The sequence below is a fragment of the Xenopus laevis genome, chromosome 4S, assembly GCF_017654675.1.
Source record: "Xenopus laevis strain J_2021 chromosome 4S, Xenopus_laevis_v10.1, whole genome shotgun sequence".
Taxonomy (NCBI): Eukaryota; Metazoa; Chordata; class Amphibia; order Anura; family Pipidae; genus Xenopus; species Xenopus laevis.
The window spans coordinates 98,773,138-98,785,145 of record NC_054378.1 but is presented as its reverse complement, the minus strand read 5'-3'; the positions used below and the strand labels follow the sequence as shown (position 1 = coordinate 98,785,145).

Here is a 12,008-nt window from a genome sequence, read left to right as displayed (position 1 = left end):
TCTTTATGACTGGCTGGTAGGCGTTTGCGACATTTGGCGCATGCTAAATGCTTTACTTTTGAAGCATGACTAGACCTAGGAAAAGGCCCCTCTGGAGTATTTTTTAATTTAATTAATGAATGAATTAATTAATTATCTATATAATAGTCGAGTGAGCTCTGCCTCCAGAAAATAACTGAAGATTAGAGTTCATAGAGTTCATAGAAGTGGCCCCCGGGAATCTTCAAGATTTGAAGACAGTGTGTGGAAACAGAGGCGGGCCAAGCTAGTTGGGCGCCCTAGGCAACCTGGCTGGCAAGTTCTTTCCCTGCCTCGTGAAGAATTGGCCGCGTGCACTGCCAAACCGTACACAGCAGATTACCCCAAAGCAGTGAGGGGATAAGACCCTTAACGGGTTTGGCAGCAGAAGAGGTACATGCCTGGCACCCCCCCTTTCACTGCGTCCTAGGCATGTGCCTCTTCCGCCTAGCCCTAGTTCCAGCCATGTGTGGAAGCATGGGCCAAAATCACACCTGAGCAATGCATGCAACTAGTTTCTCCATACAGGAGGATTCTTGAAGCAGTCATCCCCAAAAAAGGCTTTTCCACCAAGTATTAAATACATTTCAGTAAGAATGTTAAATACTTATTCCCTGTGTCATACTACACATAATTTATGGACTTAAATTTGTTTTGAGTTCTTTGTATGTGTGGATTACTTTGATTGTTACAGACATCTGGTGTAAACTTCATGCCACGTCAATACTTTTTCCCCTGCTCTATACCTTCCAAAATACTTGGCTAATGGAAATTAGTAAAGGAACAAAATATATAGTTAAGTCAGGTACAGCTCCCTGTTCATTTACCTCTGTACGAACTGACAATAGTCCAAATTTTGTTAAAGGGTTATGAGACAAAACTGTTAAGGATTTATAAAACATTTTAGTATGGCTGAGTTTTGAGCAAAATATATCATTGCTATGGCAGCAATACTGAACCTGTTAAGCATAGAAACTTTGCCCTCTATATACTCGGAGGAATAAAGAACTAAGTGCACAGATTGGGGTACAATAGGGTTAGTGCCGAAATGCAGAATTAACTCAAACTAACCTTCCGTTTTTTAGTTCGCTGTTGGTCAGTATCATCTGCAATTTGCTCTGGAGTTTCTATAGTGCTATCTTCTTCCTCTTCTCGAGGTCTCTTTGGAATTGAAGAGCTTGGTGTTGCAGAATCTGTAAGACAACATTTTAGGCACTACATTTCACATCACAAGTAGCATTTCTATGAGAGTTGTCAGTGCTACTCATTTGTGGTGGCTGTTTTGCTGGTTAGCCAAATATCTAAATATATGAAAAAATGCAATGTTCTATTGATGCACTTCGATGAACACTTTTTCCTACTGTGAAAAATTCATGCCATATGTCCATACTGACAAGGGATTTGCAGTACTTATACTAAAACGAACAGACCTCATGAGTGGAAACTATTAGATCATCACGTGCAAGGTTTACTGCAGGGAAAAACATCTTACGAAGGGGAAAGAATGTAATATTTCAAAAACAAAGATATCCCAGTCTATTCACTAACCTGGAAAGTGCATATACTTGAAGGTATAGTATAGGATCACTTTTAGATTAGATGAATCTACATTTACCATGAACTAAGCATCAGTGTGCTTGAAAAATGATCTTTAAAATGCTGGCAACTAACGGCAACAAAAACACGGAGTTGTGGGCACGTTTGTTATGACAATATAGAGAAAATATAGTACTTATAATTTTTCAGTCTATCAAAAACTTACAAGTGCCAAATGTCGATGAGGTAGTTGGTCTCTCAACTGGAGAGCTCTGGACGATTTCCACTGGGGTCTCTTGTGTGGGGGACTCAATAGTGGCATGGGATTGTTGTGTTGGTTGTACAAAGGCAGTAGTTTGTGTTTGCTGCTGTAAGGTTAAGATTGGCTGAGGCAGGGATGACTGCACATTAGGACTGGTAGAACGGACAGATCCACTAGCACTCCCAAAAACTGGAACGTGCTCCATTTGTCCTTCAGATTGAACTAAGGGAGGGAAAAAAACCCCCACAAATTAATGCTGAAGTTGAACAATAGCAAGTCTTACTTCATAATACTAGCATTCAAACAAACTATCTTCCCTTAAATGTGAACCTTTATATGAAAGATAGAGCAGTAAACATTCAAGAATGCAAGTTAGAGAGTGTGGGAAAGTGTGGGAAATTTGTGCGCAGTCTGCCAAATGTACATTCTATAACCATACTTTTTATATCTGGTCCATACCTTCTTGTGGATCAACTTGGGTTGTAGGCATTACAGTTGCTGTTGGGGTACTGGTTGGTGTAGAAACAGCTGCAGGAGTAACCATAGGACGAATGCTGGCTCTAGGTGTGGATTTGTTTACTGGTACAGCAGCCGTAGTCACTTTACTTGGAGTTGGCTTGATGTTTGCAGTTGGAGGTTCAGAAGTGTTCGCACTAGAAATGGCAAAACTGGGTGTTTAAATTGGTTGTTTTATTAAACAATTACAGTTATATTTTGGTATGAAATTATATTTCATGAATAGTTATTCCCCAAATGGGTTATAACTGCAATAGTGTCAAGGGTATACATTTTCCTACAGGATTACAACATTACATCAAATGATTTCTGGATGGTCTCATTTATATTTTGTTATAGGGACCAAAATATTGCCACTTGTAACCAGACATTTTTAATAACATTGTTATTTGTTTTTGTGTGTGGCTGACCTTCCCCTTTCTCCAGCTGCAGTAGTAGGTTGAAGGGTAATTTGCCTCTGCTGTGGAATCTGCAAAGACAAAATGAAAAAAAAAAGCAAACAAATTAAAAGTATAATAGTACACAAAGTAGAAAAAACAAAATTCCAAAAAGTCATCTGGACATGAATTATCTGCAGCAAAAACACCATAAAGAATAAACACACTTTTTCCAACTTGTTCCCCAACACTTCAGTCTATAATCCATATGAAATACACTAAAAGGAACGTTTATGTACCTAATGTTAAATACTTTTCTCTCCAGTCTTAAGGGAGCCGGAACAGTGAGGTTAAAAGTCACCAGGAGGCAGAATACTGCAGCCCCCTGAGAAAACAATTCCAACCATGACAGCCTACCATCAAAATTCCATCCCTCTAACCAGTTTAGTTGCATGTCTCTGCACTCTCCAGCTCATTTATATATCCCTCTTAAGGACTGGAGCCCAAAACTGCACTGCATACTCCAGATGAGGCCTTGCCAGTGACCTATAAAGAGGCAAATTATGTTTTCATCCCTCGAGTTTATGCAAGACAGCTTGGAGGACTATTACAGCCGAAGGCTGCCTCTGTTGAATTGGTAGAATTTTGTGAAGGTGTGTAAGGAGACCCAGGTAGCCTCCTTGCAAACCTGATCAGCAGATGCCATATGCCTTGTAAAAGTAGAATGGGCTTGCAGTGATAGAGGAGGTGTTTTTTCCTGCGCAAGGTAGGAACTTCTTACGGCTTCCTTTATTCAGCAAGCAAAAGTGGTCTGGGTAGCCAGGAGACTCTTCCTGGGACCTGAGGGAATCACAAATAAGGCAGCTGTCTGAAGGACTTGGTGCAAGAGGTGTAGATCTTTAGGGCCCGAAACACATCTAAACAATGCAGCTTAGCCCTCCTTTTTATTCTACTGACTGTTGCAGAACGAAGGAAGAATGATCTCCGCATTCTACCTTGGGTAGAAATTTTTGGTGTGGTGCGAAGGACTGTGCAGTCCTCCTGGAAAAGGAGGAAGGATGGTGAACAGGACAAGACTCCCAGTTCAGATATGTGCCAAATGGACAGCCACGAGAAAGACCATCTTCCACGTAAGAAAACAAGGGTCCACAGAATCTAGAGACTCATCTGTGCGTTGAGAACAAGGTTTAAATCCCAAGGGGGAACCAGATGCTGATAAGAGGGGCAACTCGAGAAACCCCCTGCAAGAATGTCCAGAGATCCTCATGGAGAGACATGGAGAAAGAATACTGAGAGATTGGATACCTAAGCTTTCGGGGATCCAATATGTAGACCTTTGGATAAGCCAGATTGAAGGAAGTCCAGAACCAATGGAATGTTGTATTATCGGAAACCAGGTGCTGTGTGCAGCAGGAACAGTTCCAAGTTCTATGATAGATCTTGGAGGTATATGGTTTCCATGCTTTGAGCATGGTTTAAGCGACTTTGTCCAAGAGACCTTTTTCCCTTAGTATAGCAGCCTCTAAAGCAAGCCCATTAAAGGAACAATAATACTAAAGAAATGTAATTATTTTAAAGGAATGACAATATAATATACCATTGCCTTTTACTGGTAAAACTGGTGAGCTTGCGTCAAAAACACATCTCTAGTCTATATAACAAGCTGCAGTGTAGCCATGTGGGCAGCCATTCAAATTTTGCCCGTGCAAGTTTAGGAAGACAGCGGGAGCTTAGGGAGCTAAATGCGTGGCTCAAGTCTTGATGTAGGAAGGAAGGGTTTGGGTTCCTAGAGCACTGGGCTGATTTTTCCTTGGGGTACAACCTATACAGTCGTGACGGTTTGCACCTCAATGGATGGGGGTCCACTGTGCTAGGGGAAAGAATGGCTAAGGAGTGTTTAAACTAGGCAAGGGGGGGGATAAGAAAGAATTATGGGGAAGCTAGGGTAGACGGGGCAGTGGGGTTAGTAAGGGGTCATGGGGGAGGCATATAGTTTACTAGTTAAGGAGGTCCCTCTGTTACAAGGAAAACAGAATAATGCTAACTTAACATATAATTCTCCACTAAGTAATGCAAATTTCAAAAGTTAAAGTAGTAACCTCCGCTGTATGCTGGCAAATGCACAGAGTTTGTCAGGTAAAATGAGAGACCTAGAATTAATTGCATGCTCTAAAAATTATGATATAATTGGTATCACTGAGACCTGGTGGGATGAAACATGTGACTGGACTGTGAATTTAAATGGTTGCACCCTTTTTAGGAGGGACAGAGGGATATAAGAGGGTGGAGGAGTTTGTATGTAAAGCCTGAATTAAAGCCATGCGCTAAAGAAATAACCATAGCTGGCACTGGTGAGGGTGTAGAATCCCTCTGGGTAGAGATTTTGACTGGGCAAAAGGTTACAAAGAGAATTATCATTGGTGTATGCTATAAACCACCTCGTATAAGTGTCGAGTATGAAGCCCAGCTACACTTGCAGATACAAGCGGCTTCACAGCTGGGTCAAGTTGTTGCTATGGGTGACTTCAATTATCCAGACATTGACTGGGGTAATGGGGTTGCCAAAAAAGCTAGTAGATTTGTAAATAAGCTGAATGACATTCCAGCTCGTTCAAGAACCTACTAGGAATAACTTTTGGATCTTGTAATAACTAATAACACTGAACTCATCTCTAACATTTGTGTGGGTGAGCATTTAGGGAATAGTGATCATAACATGGTCTCCTTTGAGATTCTGTTGCAGAAGCAATTCTATAAGGGAGTAACTAAAACACTAAATTTCAGACGCGCAAACTTTGACAGTATAAGGGCATCTCTGCAACATATTAAGTGGGAAATGCTTTTCACAGGGTTAAACACGGAACAAAAATGGGAAGTCTTTATAATGCTGCTTAATAAATATACTTGTCAGTATATTCCTCTTGTAAGCAAGGAACGACGTTGCAAAGCAAAACCCTTTTGGTTCAATAGAAGTGTTGGTGTTGAGGCGGGTAAGAAAAGACGTGCTTTTAAGGCTTTCAAGTTAGACAGCCGAATCATTTATAAGGTACAAGGAGGCCAATAAATCATGCAAAGAAGCTATAAGGAAATTGCAGCAAGCAGTAAAAACAATCCAAATTTTTTATTATATATGTTAATAGTAAAAAAATGAAGCAGGAAGGAGTGGGACCTTTAGTTTCAGAGGGGGGGGGGGGGTCAGCTGGTTGATTAAAACAAAATAAATCACAGATTCTGAATTAGTCCGTCTTTGCAAATGAGGAACCAGTTATTGAAGGTTTCCTTCTTAATAGTCCCAATGATGCATAGTTCACACATGAGGAAATTCAAGAGAGACTAGAACATGTTAAGATAAACAAAGGTCCAGGGCCAGATGGTATTCATCCCAGGGTACTTAGCGAGCTTAGCTCTGCGATTGCCAAACCTCTTTACTTTTCAGGATTTATTGAGGTCTGGCATAGTGCCGAGAGACTGGCGAATTGCTAATGTGGTGCCTCTATTTGAAAAAAAGGAGCCTCAAAATTATAGACCAGTTAGTCTGACGTCAGTAGTAGGAAAACTTTTTGACAGGTTATTAAAGGATATGATACTGGACTTTATAGTAAATCATTATACTATTGTGCCAGCATGATTTTATGCGTAATAGATCTTGCCAGACTAACTTAATTTCTTTTTATGAGAAGGAAGCAGGGACCTCGATTCTGGGATGGCAGTGGATGTGATTAACTTAGACTTTGCTAAAGCATTTAATACAGTGCCACACAGAAGATTACTGGTTAAATTAAGGAATGTTGGCCTGAAACAGTGTTTGTACCCGGATAGAGAACTAAAAAATACACTACAAAGAGTGGTGGTAAATGGAACATTTTCTAATTGGACCAGCGTTGTTAGTGGGGTACCACAGGGCTCTGTACTAGATCCCTTGTTTTTAAACTTGTTTATTAATGTAAATTTGTGTGAAAGTAGGGAGGGGTGTGTATGGATACTGGGTTTTCATTTGGAGGGGTTGGACTTGATGGACTTTGTCTTTTTTCAACCCAATTTAACTATGTAACTATTCAAGCACAGGATACAAAGTAGATAAATGTTTAGTAGAATCTCGTCGAATGCTACAGAGTGTATGCCTTTTTCAGCTTTGAAAGGCTGCCCAATATATAAACTATAGTAGAGTTTCTGAAGCAAACACCAGTAGAACCAGTGCAGCACAACAGTACATTATATTCATGACTATCAAACACTAATTTTTTGGTGTAACTGTTCCTTTAAAATAAAGAGCTGAGGATTTTGGTGTGGAATGGGGCCTCTGAGAAAAGGAGATTTTGTGTACTCACCGTTAAATCTCTTTCTCTCCAGTCGCTTGGGGGACACAGGGACAATGGGTATAGCTAACACCACTAGGAGGCAGGACACAACAAAAAACGAACTAATCCCTCCTCCTCCTGCTATACCCCAGCTCCCAGGCAGAGCCAGCTCAGTTTGTACCAAAGTACGGAACAGGAGGTTACCAAAAAACGTGAAGCCTGTAACTATATACATAAAAAGGTTGTACTAGAGACCATGTCTGAAAGAACAGGTGAAGGCCTCACCAGGGAGGGAAGCCCTGTGTCCCCCAAGCGACTGGAGAGAAAGAGATTTAACGGTGAGTACACAAAATCTCCTTTTCTCCTTGGTCTGCTTGGGGGACACAGGGACAATGGGGACATACCAAAGCTGTCCCAAGAATCACGGGTGGGAGGTAGAGGCCGACGTGGAACCAGCCACCGCGGCTTGCAGTACCTTCCTACCGAAGCGGGTGTCAGATGCCGCAAAGGTATCAAAGTGGTAGAATTTGCCAAAGGTATGGATAGAGGTCCATGTGGCAGCCTTGCACAATTGTTCAGCTGAAGCCTGGTTCCGGAAAGCCCAGGACGTACTCACACCTCTGGTGGAATGAGCCCTGATCCTAGCTGGGGGGCATAGTCCCCGAGCCGTGTAGGCCCTCTGTATGGCCTGCGTAATCCAGCGGGAAATGGTCGCCTTGGAGGCAGGAAGACCCTGTCGCGGGCCAGAGGGAATGAGAAACAAAGAGTCGGACTTGCGGACGTCCTCGACTAGATGAAGATAGAATTTGAGGGCCCGGACCGGATCCAGCGAATGGAGGGCCACTTCCCTAGGGTTGGACGGAGAAGGGCAAAAGGTGGGAATGGTGATCTCCTGGTTGAGATGAAAGGAAGAAAGGAAGGAATGGTACGGAGAACCACCCTGTCCTCGTGAAAAAGGAGGAAGGGAGATCTGCATGAAAGGGCAGACAGCTCAGATACTCGACGAGCCGATGCGATGGCCATGAGAAAAACAGTCTTCCACGTAAGCCATTGAAGAGAAATGGAAGACAGGGGCTCGAACGGAGGCCGTTGGAGAGAACGGAGAACCAGAGAAAGGTCCCAGGGCGGAACGGGGGACCGAACGGGAGGCCGAACATGCGCCACTCCCTGCAGGAAGGTCTTGACGTCGGCATGGAAGGCAAGGCGCCTCTGAAACAGGATAGACAAGGCCGAGACCTGGGATTTCAGAGAGCCCAAGGAGAGCCCCATGGAAAGCCCCTCCTGTAGGAAGGCCAACACGTTGGCGACGGAGAAGCGAAGGAGATCCGCTCCCTGAGCCAGGCACCACCGTTGATAAGTGGACCAGACCCGGTGGTAAGTCCTGGCGGAGACGGGCTTGCGAGCCGCTCTTATGGTCAGTATAACATCGTCGGAAAATCCCTTTCTCTTTAGGATTGCGGTCTCAAGAGCCACGCCGTCAATTGGAGGTTGACGGGGCCCGGGTGAAGAATTGGTCCCTGATGAAGAAGGTCTGGGATGGCGGGAAGGGGCCACGGCTCGTCGACGGATAGGTTTACTAGATCCGAGAACCAAGTGCGCCGAGGCCAATTGGGGGCGATGAGAATGAGAGTAGTGTGCTCCCTCTGCAACTTCTTGATGGTTCGGGGAAGAAGAGGCAGAGGGGGGGAAGACGTAGGCGAGACGGAAGTCCCAAGGAGCCGTCAGGGCATCCGCCGCTAGGGCCAGTGGATCCTTGCATTGTGCGAAGAAAAGGGGCACTTTGCGGTTGTGACGAGAGGCCATGAGGTCGACCTGTGGAGTGCCCCACCTCTGGGTGAGTTGCAGAAAAATGTCGTTTAGGGACCACTCGCCCGGGTCCAGGGATTGGCGGCTGAGAAAGTCCGCCTCCCAATTGAGAAGTCCCGGGATGTAAATCGCGGAAAGATGTGCCTGGTGCGTCTCCGCCCAGCGAAAGATGAGGCCGATCTCGTTGAGAGCGCTCCTGCTTCTGGTGCCGCCTTGATGATTCACGTAGGCCACGGCTGTGGCGTTGTCGGACTGGATTCTGATCGCCTGACCGGCTAGTAGAGGCTGCCAGTGGAACAGGGCCAGGCGGATGGCCCGAATCTCCAGAAGATTGATGTGGAGACGTCGCTCCGCGGAGGACCAGAGACCCTGTGCTGACCGTCCCTCCAGGACCGCTCCCCAGCCGGACTGGCATCCGTGGTGAGAAGGCGCAGGTCCCCGAGAGGTCTGCCCTTGGTCAAGTGGCTGGAGAGAGTCCACCAGTGGAGAGAAACCTGGTCCTGTGCGATAGGCGAATCTCCTGAAGAAGGGATCTGCGTTTCCAGACCGAGAGGATGTTCCATTGAAGTTCCCGGAGATGGAATTGCGCGAAGGGGACTGCTTCTATGGTCGACACCATGACTCCCAGGACCTTCATGCAGAACTTCGCCGTGTGCCTCGGTCTCGAGAGAAGCAACAGCACCAAGGAGCGAAGATGAAGGACCTTGTCTAGCGGGAGAGACACCGTCTGTGTCTGTGTATCGAAGAGCATCCCCAGAAAAACCATCGACTGACTTGGCAATAGGGAAGACTTGTCGCGGTTGATGTACCAGCCCAGCTCCTGCAGCCGGTCTAAGGTCAGTTGGATTGCCTGTTTGGCTGCTAAGAAGGTCGGAGCCTTGATGAGAAGATCGTCGAGGTATGGAGTGATGGACACCCCCGAAGTCCGGATCAGTGCCGTGGCCACCGACATGATCTTGGTGAATACTCGCGGGGCTGAAGTGAGCCCAAACGGGAGGGCTGAAAATTGGAAGTGCTGGTTTTGGACGCAAGAACCTCTGATGGGGAGGGAAAATGGGGATGTGCAGGTACGCGTCCTTGATGTCGAGAGAAGCAAGGAACTGGCCCGGAGACATCGCAGCAATGACGGAGCGGAGAGACTCCATCTTGAACTTCCTCGGCCGGATGAACGCATTGAGTTCCTTGAGATCCAGGATCGGGCGTGAAGAACCGTCCTTTTTGGGAACCACAAAAAGGTTGGAATAGTAGCCCTTGAATTTTTCTCCTGGCGGAACCGGAATGATGACGTCCGAACGAAGGAGGTTGTCGATGGCCCCCCGAGCGCTTGGGCTTTGGGCGATCTAGGGGAAGCCCGGACATGAAAAAGCGGTGAGGTGGAGGGGAAGAAAATTCTAAGTGATAACCCCGAGTCACCACCTCGTGTACCCAGGAGTCCGAAGTCAGGGTGGTCCATGCGGAGGCAAAATGCTGCAGTCGTCCCCCGACGGGCAAAGGCCCGAAGGGTTGGCAGTCATGCAGAAGAGGTTTTGTAGGCTGGCTTAGAGGAGGGTTTACGGAACTGCCATGACGATTTGGCCTTATTCCCAAAGTGCCCTCTGAAGTTGGAAGATTGTCTAGGGGGAGAAGACCTAGCAGACTTGTTCTGGGAGCCACGAAAATTCCTTCCCTTGCGAAAGGGAAGGCGAGCCTTGGGCTGGGGTAAAAGAGTGCTTTTGCCTCCCGTAGCCTGGCTGATGATCTTGTCAAGGTCGGGACCAAAAAGGAGCTTGCCCTTGAATGGAATGGAAGTCAGGGACTTCTTGGATGAAAAATCTGCGGACCAAAGCTTCATCCAAAGAGATCGACGGGCGGCTACCGCAAGAGCGGAAGAACGGCCTATCACCTGAGCTGCATCGAGGGATGCTTCGCAAAGGTAGTCGCTGGCCTCCCTGATCTGAGAAGCAAGTTCCGAAAGTTCCTCTCGAGGAACCCCGGCGGAAATAGCTCGGCATAAAGCCTCCGACCAGGACTGCATGGCCCTAGCCACCCATGCCGAAGCGAAAACCGGACGCAAGGAGGTGCCGGTAGTGGTGAAAAGGGAACGCAGGAGACCTTCGATCTTTTTGTCCATGGGATCCTTGAAGGACGCTGCGTCAGGAACCGGCAGGGCTGTATTCTTGGAAAGACGTGACACGGGAGCATCCACCGAAGGTGGAGAAGCCCACTTCTCAGTGAGATCCGAAGGAAATGGATAAAGTTTAAAGAAGCGTCTGTTGGGTTGAAAACGCTTCTCAGGCTTGTCCCACTCCTGTTGAATGATCTGATCGAGCCGATCATGGGAAGGAAAGGAAGGAGAAGGGCAGTTCTTCCGCTTGAAGAGGCCCGAGGACGAACCGGAACTGGTTCCAGGTTCCTGTAAGTGTAAAGTTTCCAAAACAGAGGAAACGAGAGAATCAATAGCCTCAGAGGATAGCTTTGGGGAATCCTCCTCTTCGTGATCCGAAGTCTGGGAAAGTTCGCCATCGGAGAGGGACTGATCGTCTCCTGAGGCTATGTGGAGGGGAGAATGGGAGAAGGACTCCTCATCGCTGTCCACTGCAGATGGGGAAGGTGCCCTGCGCTTAGGTGGCTTGGGATTATCCAAGCGGGCAAGGAGTCTGTCCAGGGAATCGGCCAGTTTGGGAATGCCAGAGGCTAACTGGGAGGCCCACCGGGGCGGTGGAGGGGAGCCCTGAGGTGGGGGGGTCCGTGGCAGGAACCGCTGGAGCCCCTTGGTTTTCTAAGCTTACCTGAGGTCAGAGTACTGGATTTTCCGGAGCAGGCTCAGGTGGCTTGCACGTGGAGCAGAGAGGTTCCTTGTTACCAATTGGTAAACGTTTGCGGCATTTGGCACAGGCCAAAAAGGTCACTTTAGCAGTTACTGCCGTCCGTGGAAAAAGGTTGTCACTGGAACTCTCAGACATGGTGCTAGAATAAAGAATTCAGAAGTTTAGTCAAGGAAAAAACTGTTCCTGAAAAATACTGAGTCTGCAAGGGAGCAGGGGTTAATCCCACTAGCTAGAAGTCCCAGGACTAGGGTGGAGGACCCTAAACACTAACCCCCTAATGAGTACAGGTTACCCCTGAAACCAGACCGTGAGGGAGGTAAGGCAGTGCAGAGGTTAAAAGGTAAATAGCCCAGCAGACAGGCTAGGGGGGAGGACCGTGTGGCAGGTA

General features: G+C 46.7%; 1 protein-coding gene across 2 annotated transcripts in view; it reads right to left on the bottom strand.

Moving 5' to 3' along the window:
* tpr.S (translocated promoter region, nuclear basket protein S homeolog) overlaps positions 1-12,008 on the bottom strand; it is a 103,215-nt gene that overhangs the window by 23,922 nt on the left and 67,285 nt on the right. For both annotated transcript variants that reach the window (XM_018261191.2, XM_018261192.2), the window contains exons 35-38: positions 2,743-2,801; positions 2,276-2,469; positions 1,781-2,038; positions 1,090-1,211 (exon numbers count right to left, since the gene is read on the bottom strand). In XM_018261191.2, the coding sequence (XP_018116680.1) occupies positions 1,090-1,211; positions 1,781-2,038; positions 2,276-2,469; positions 2,743-2,801 (633 nt within the window). The remainder of the gene's footprint in view (positions 1-1,089; positions 1,212-1,780; positions 2,039-2,275; positions 2,470-2,742; positions 2,802-12,008) is intronic.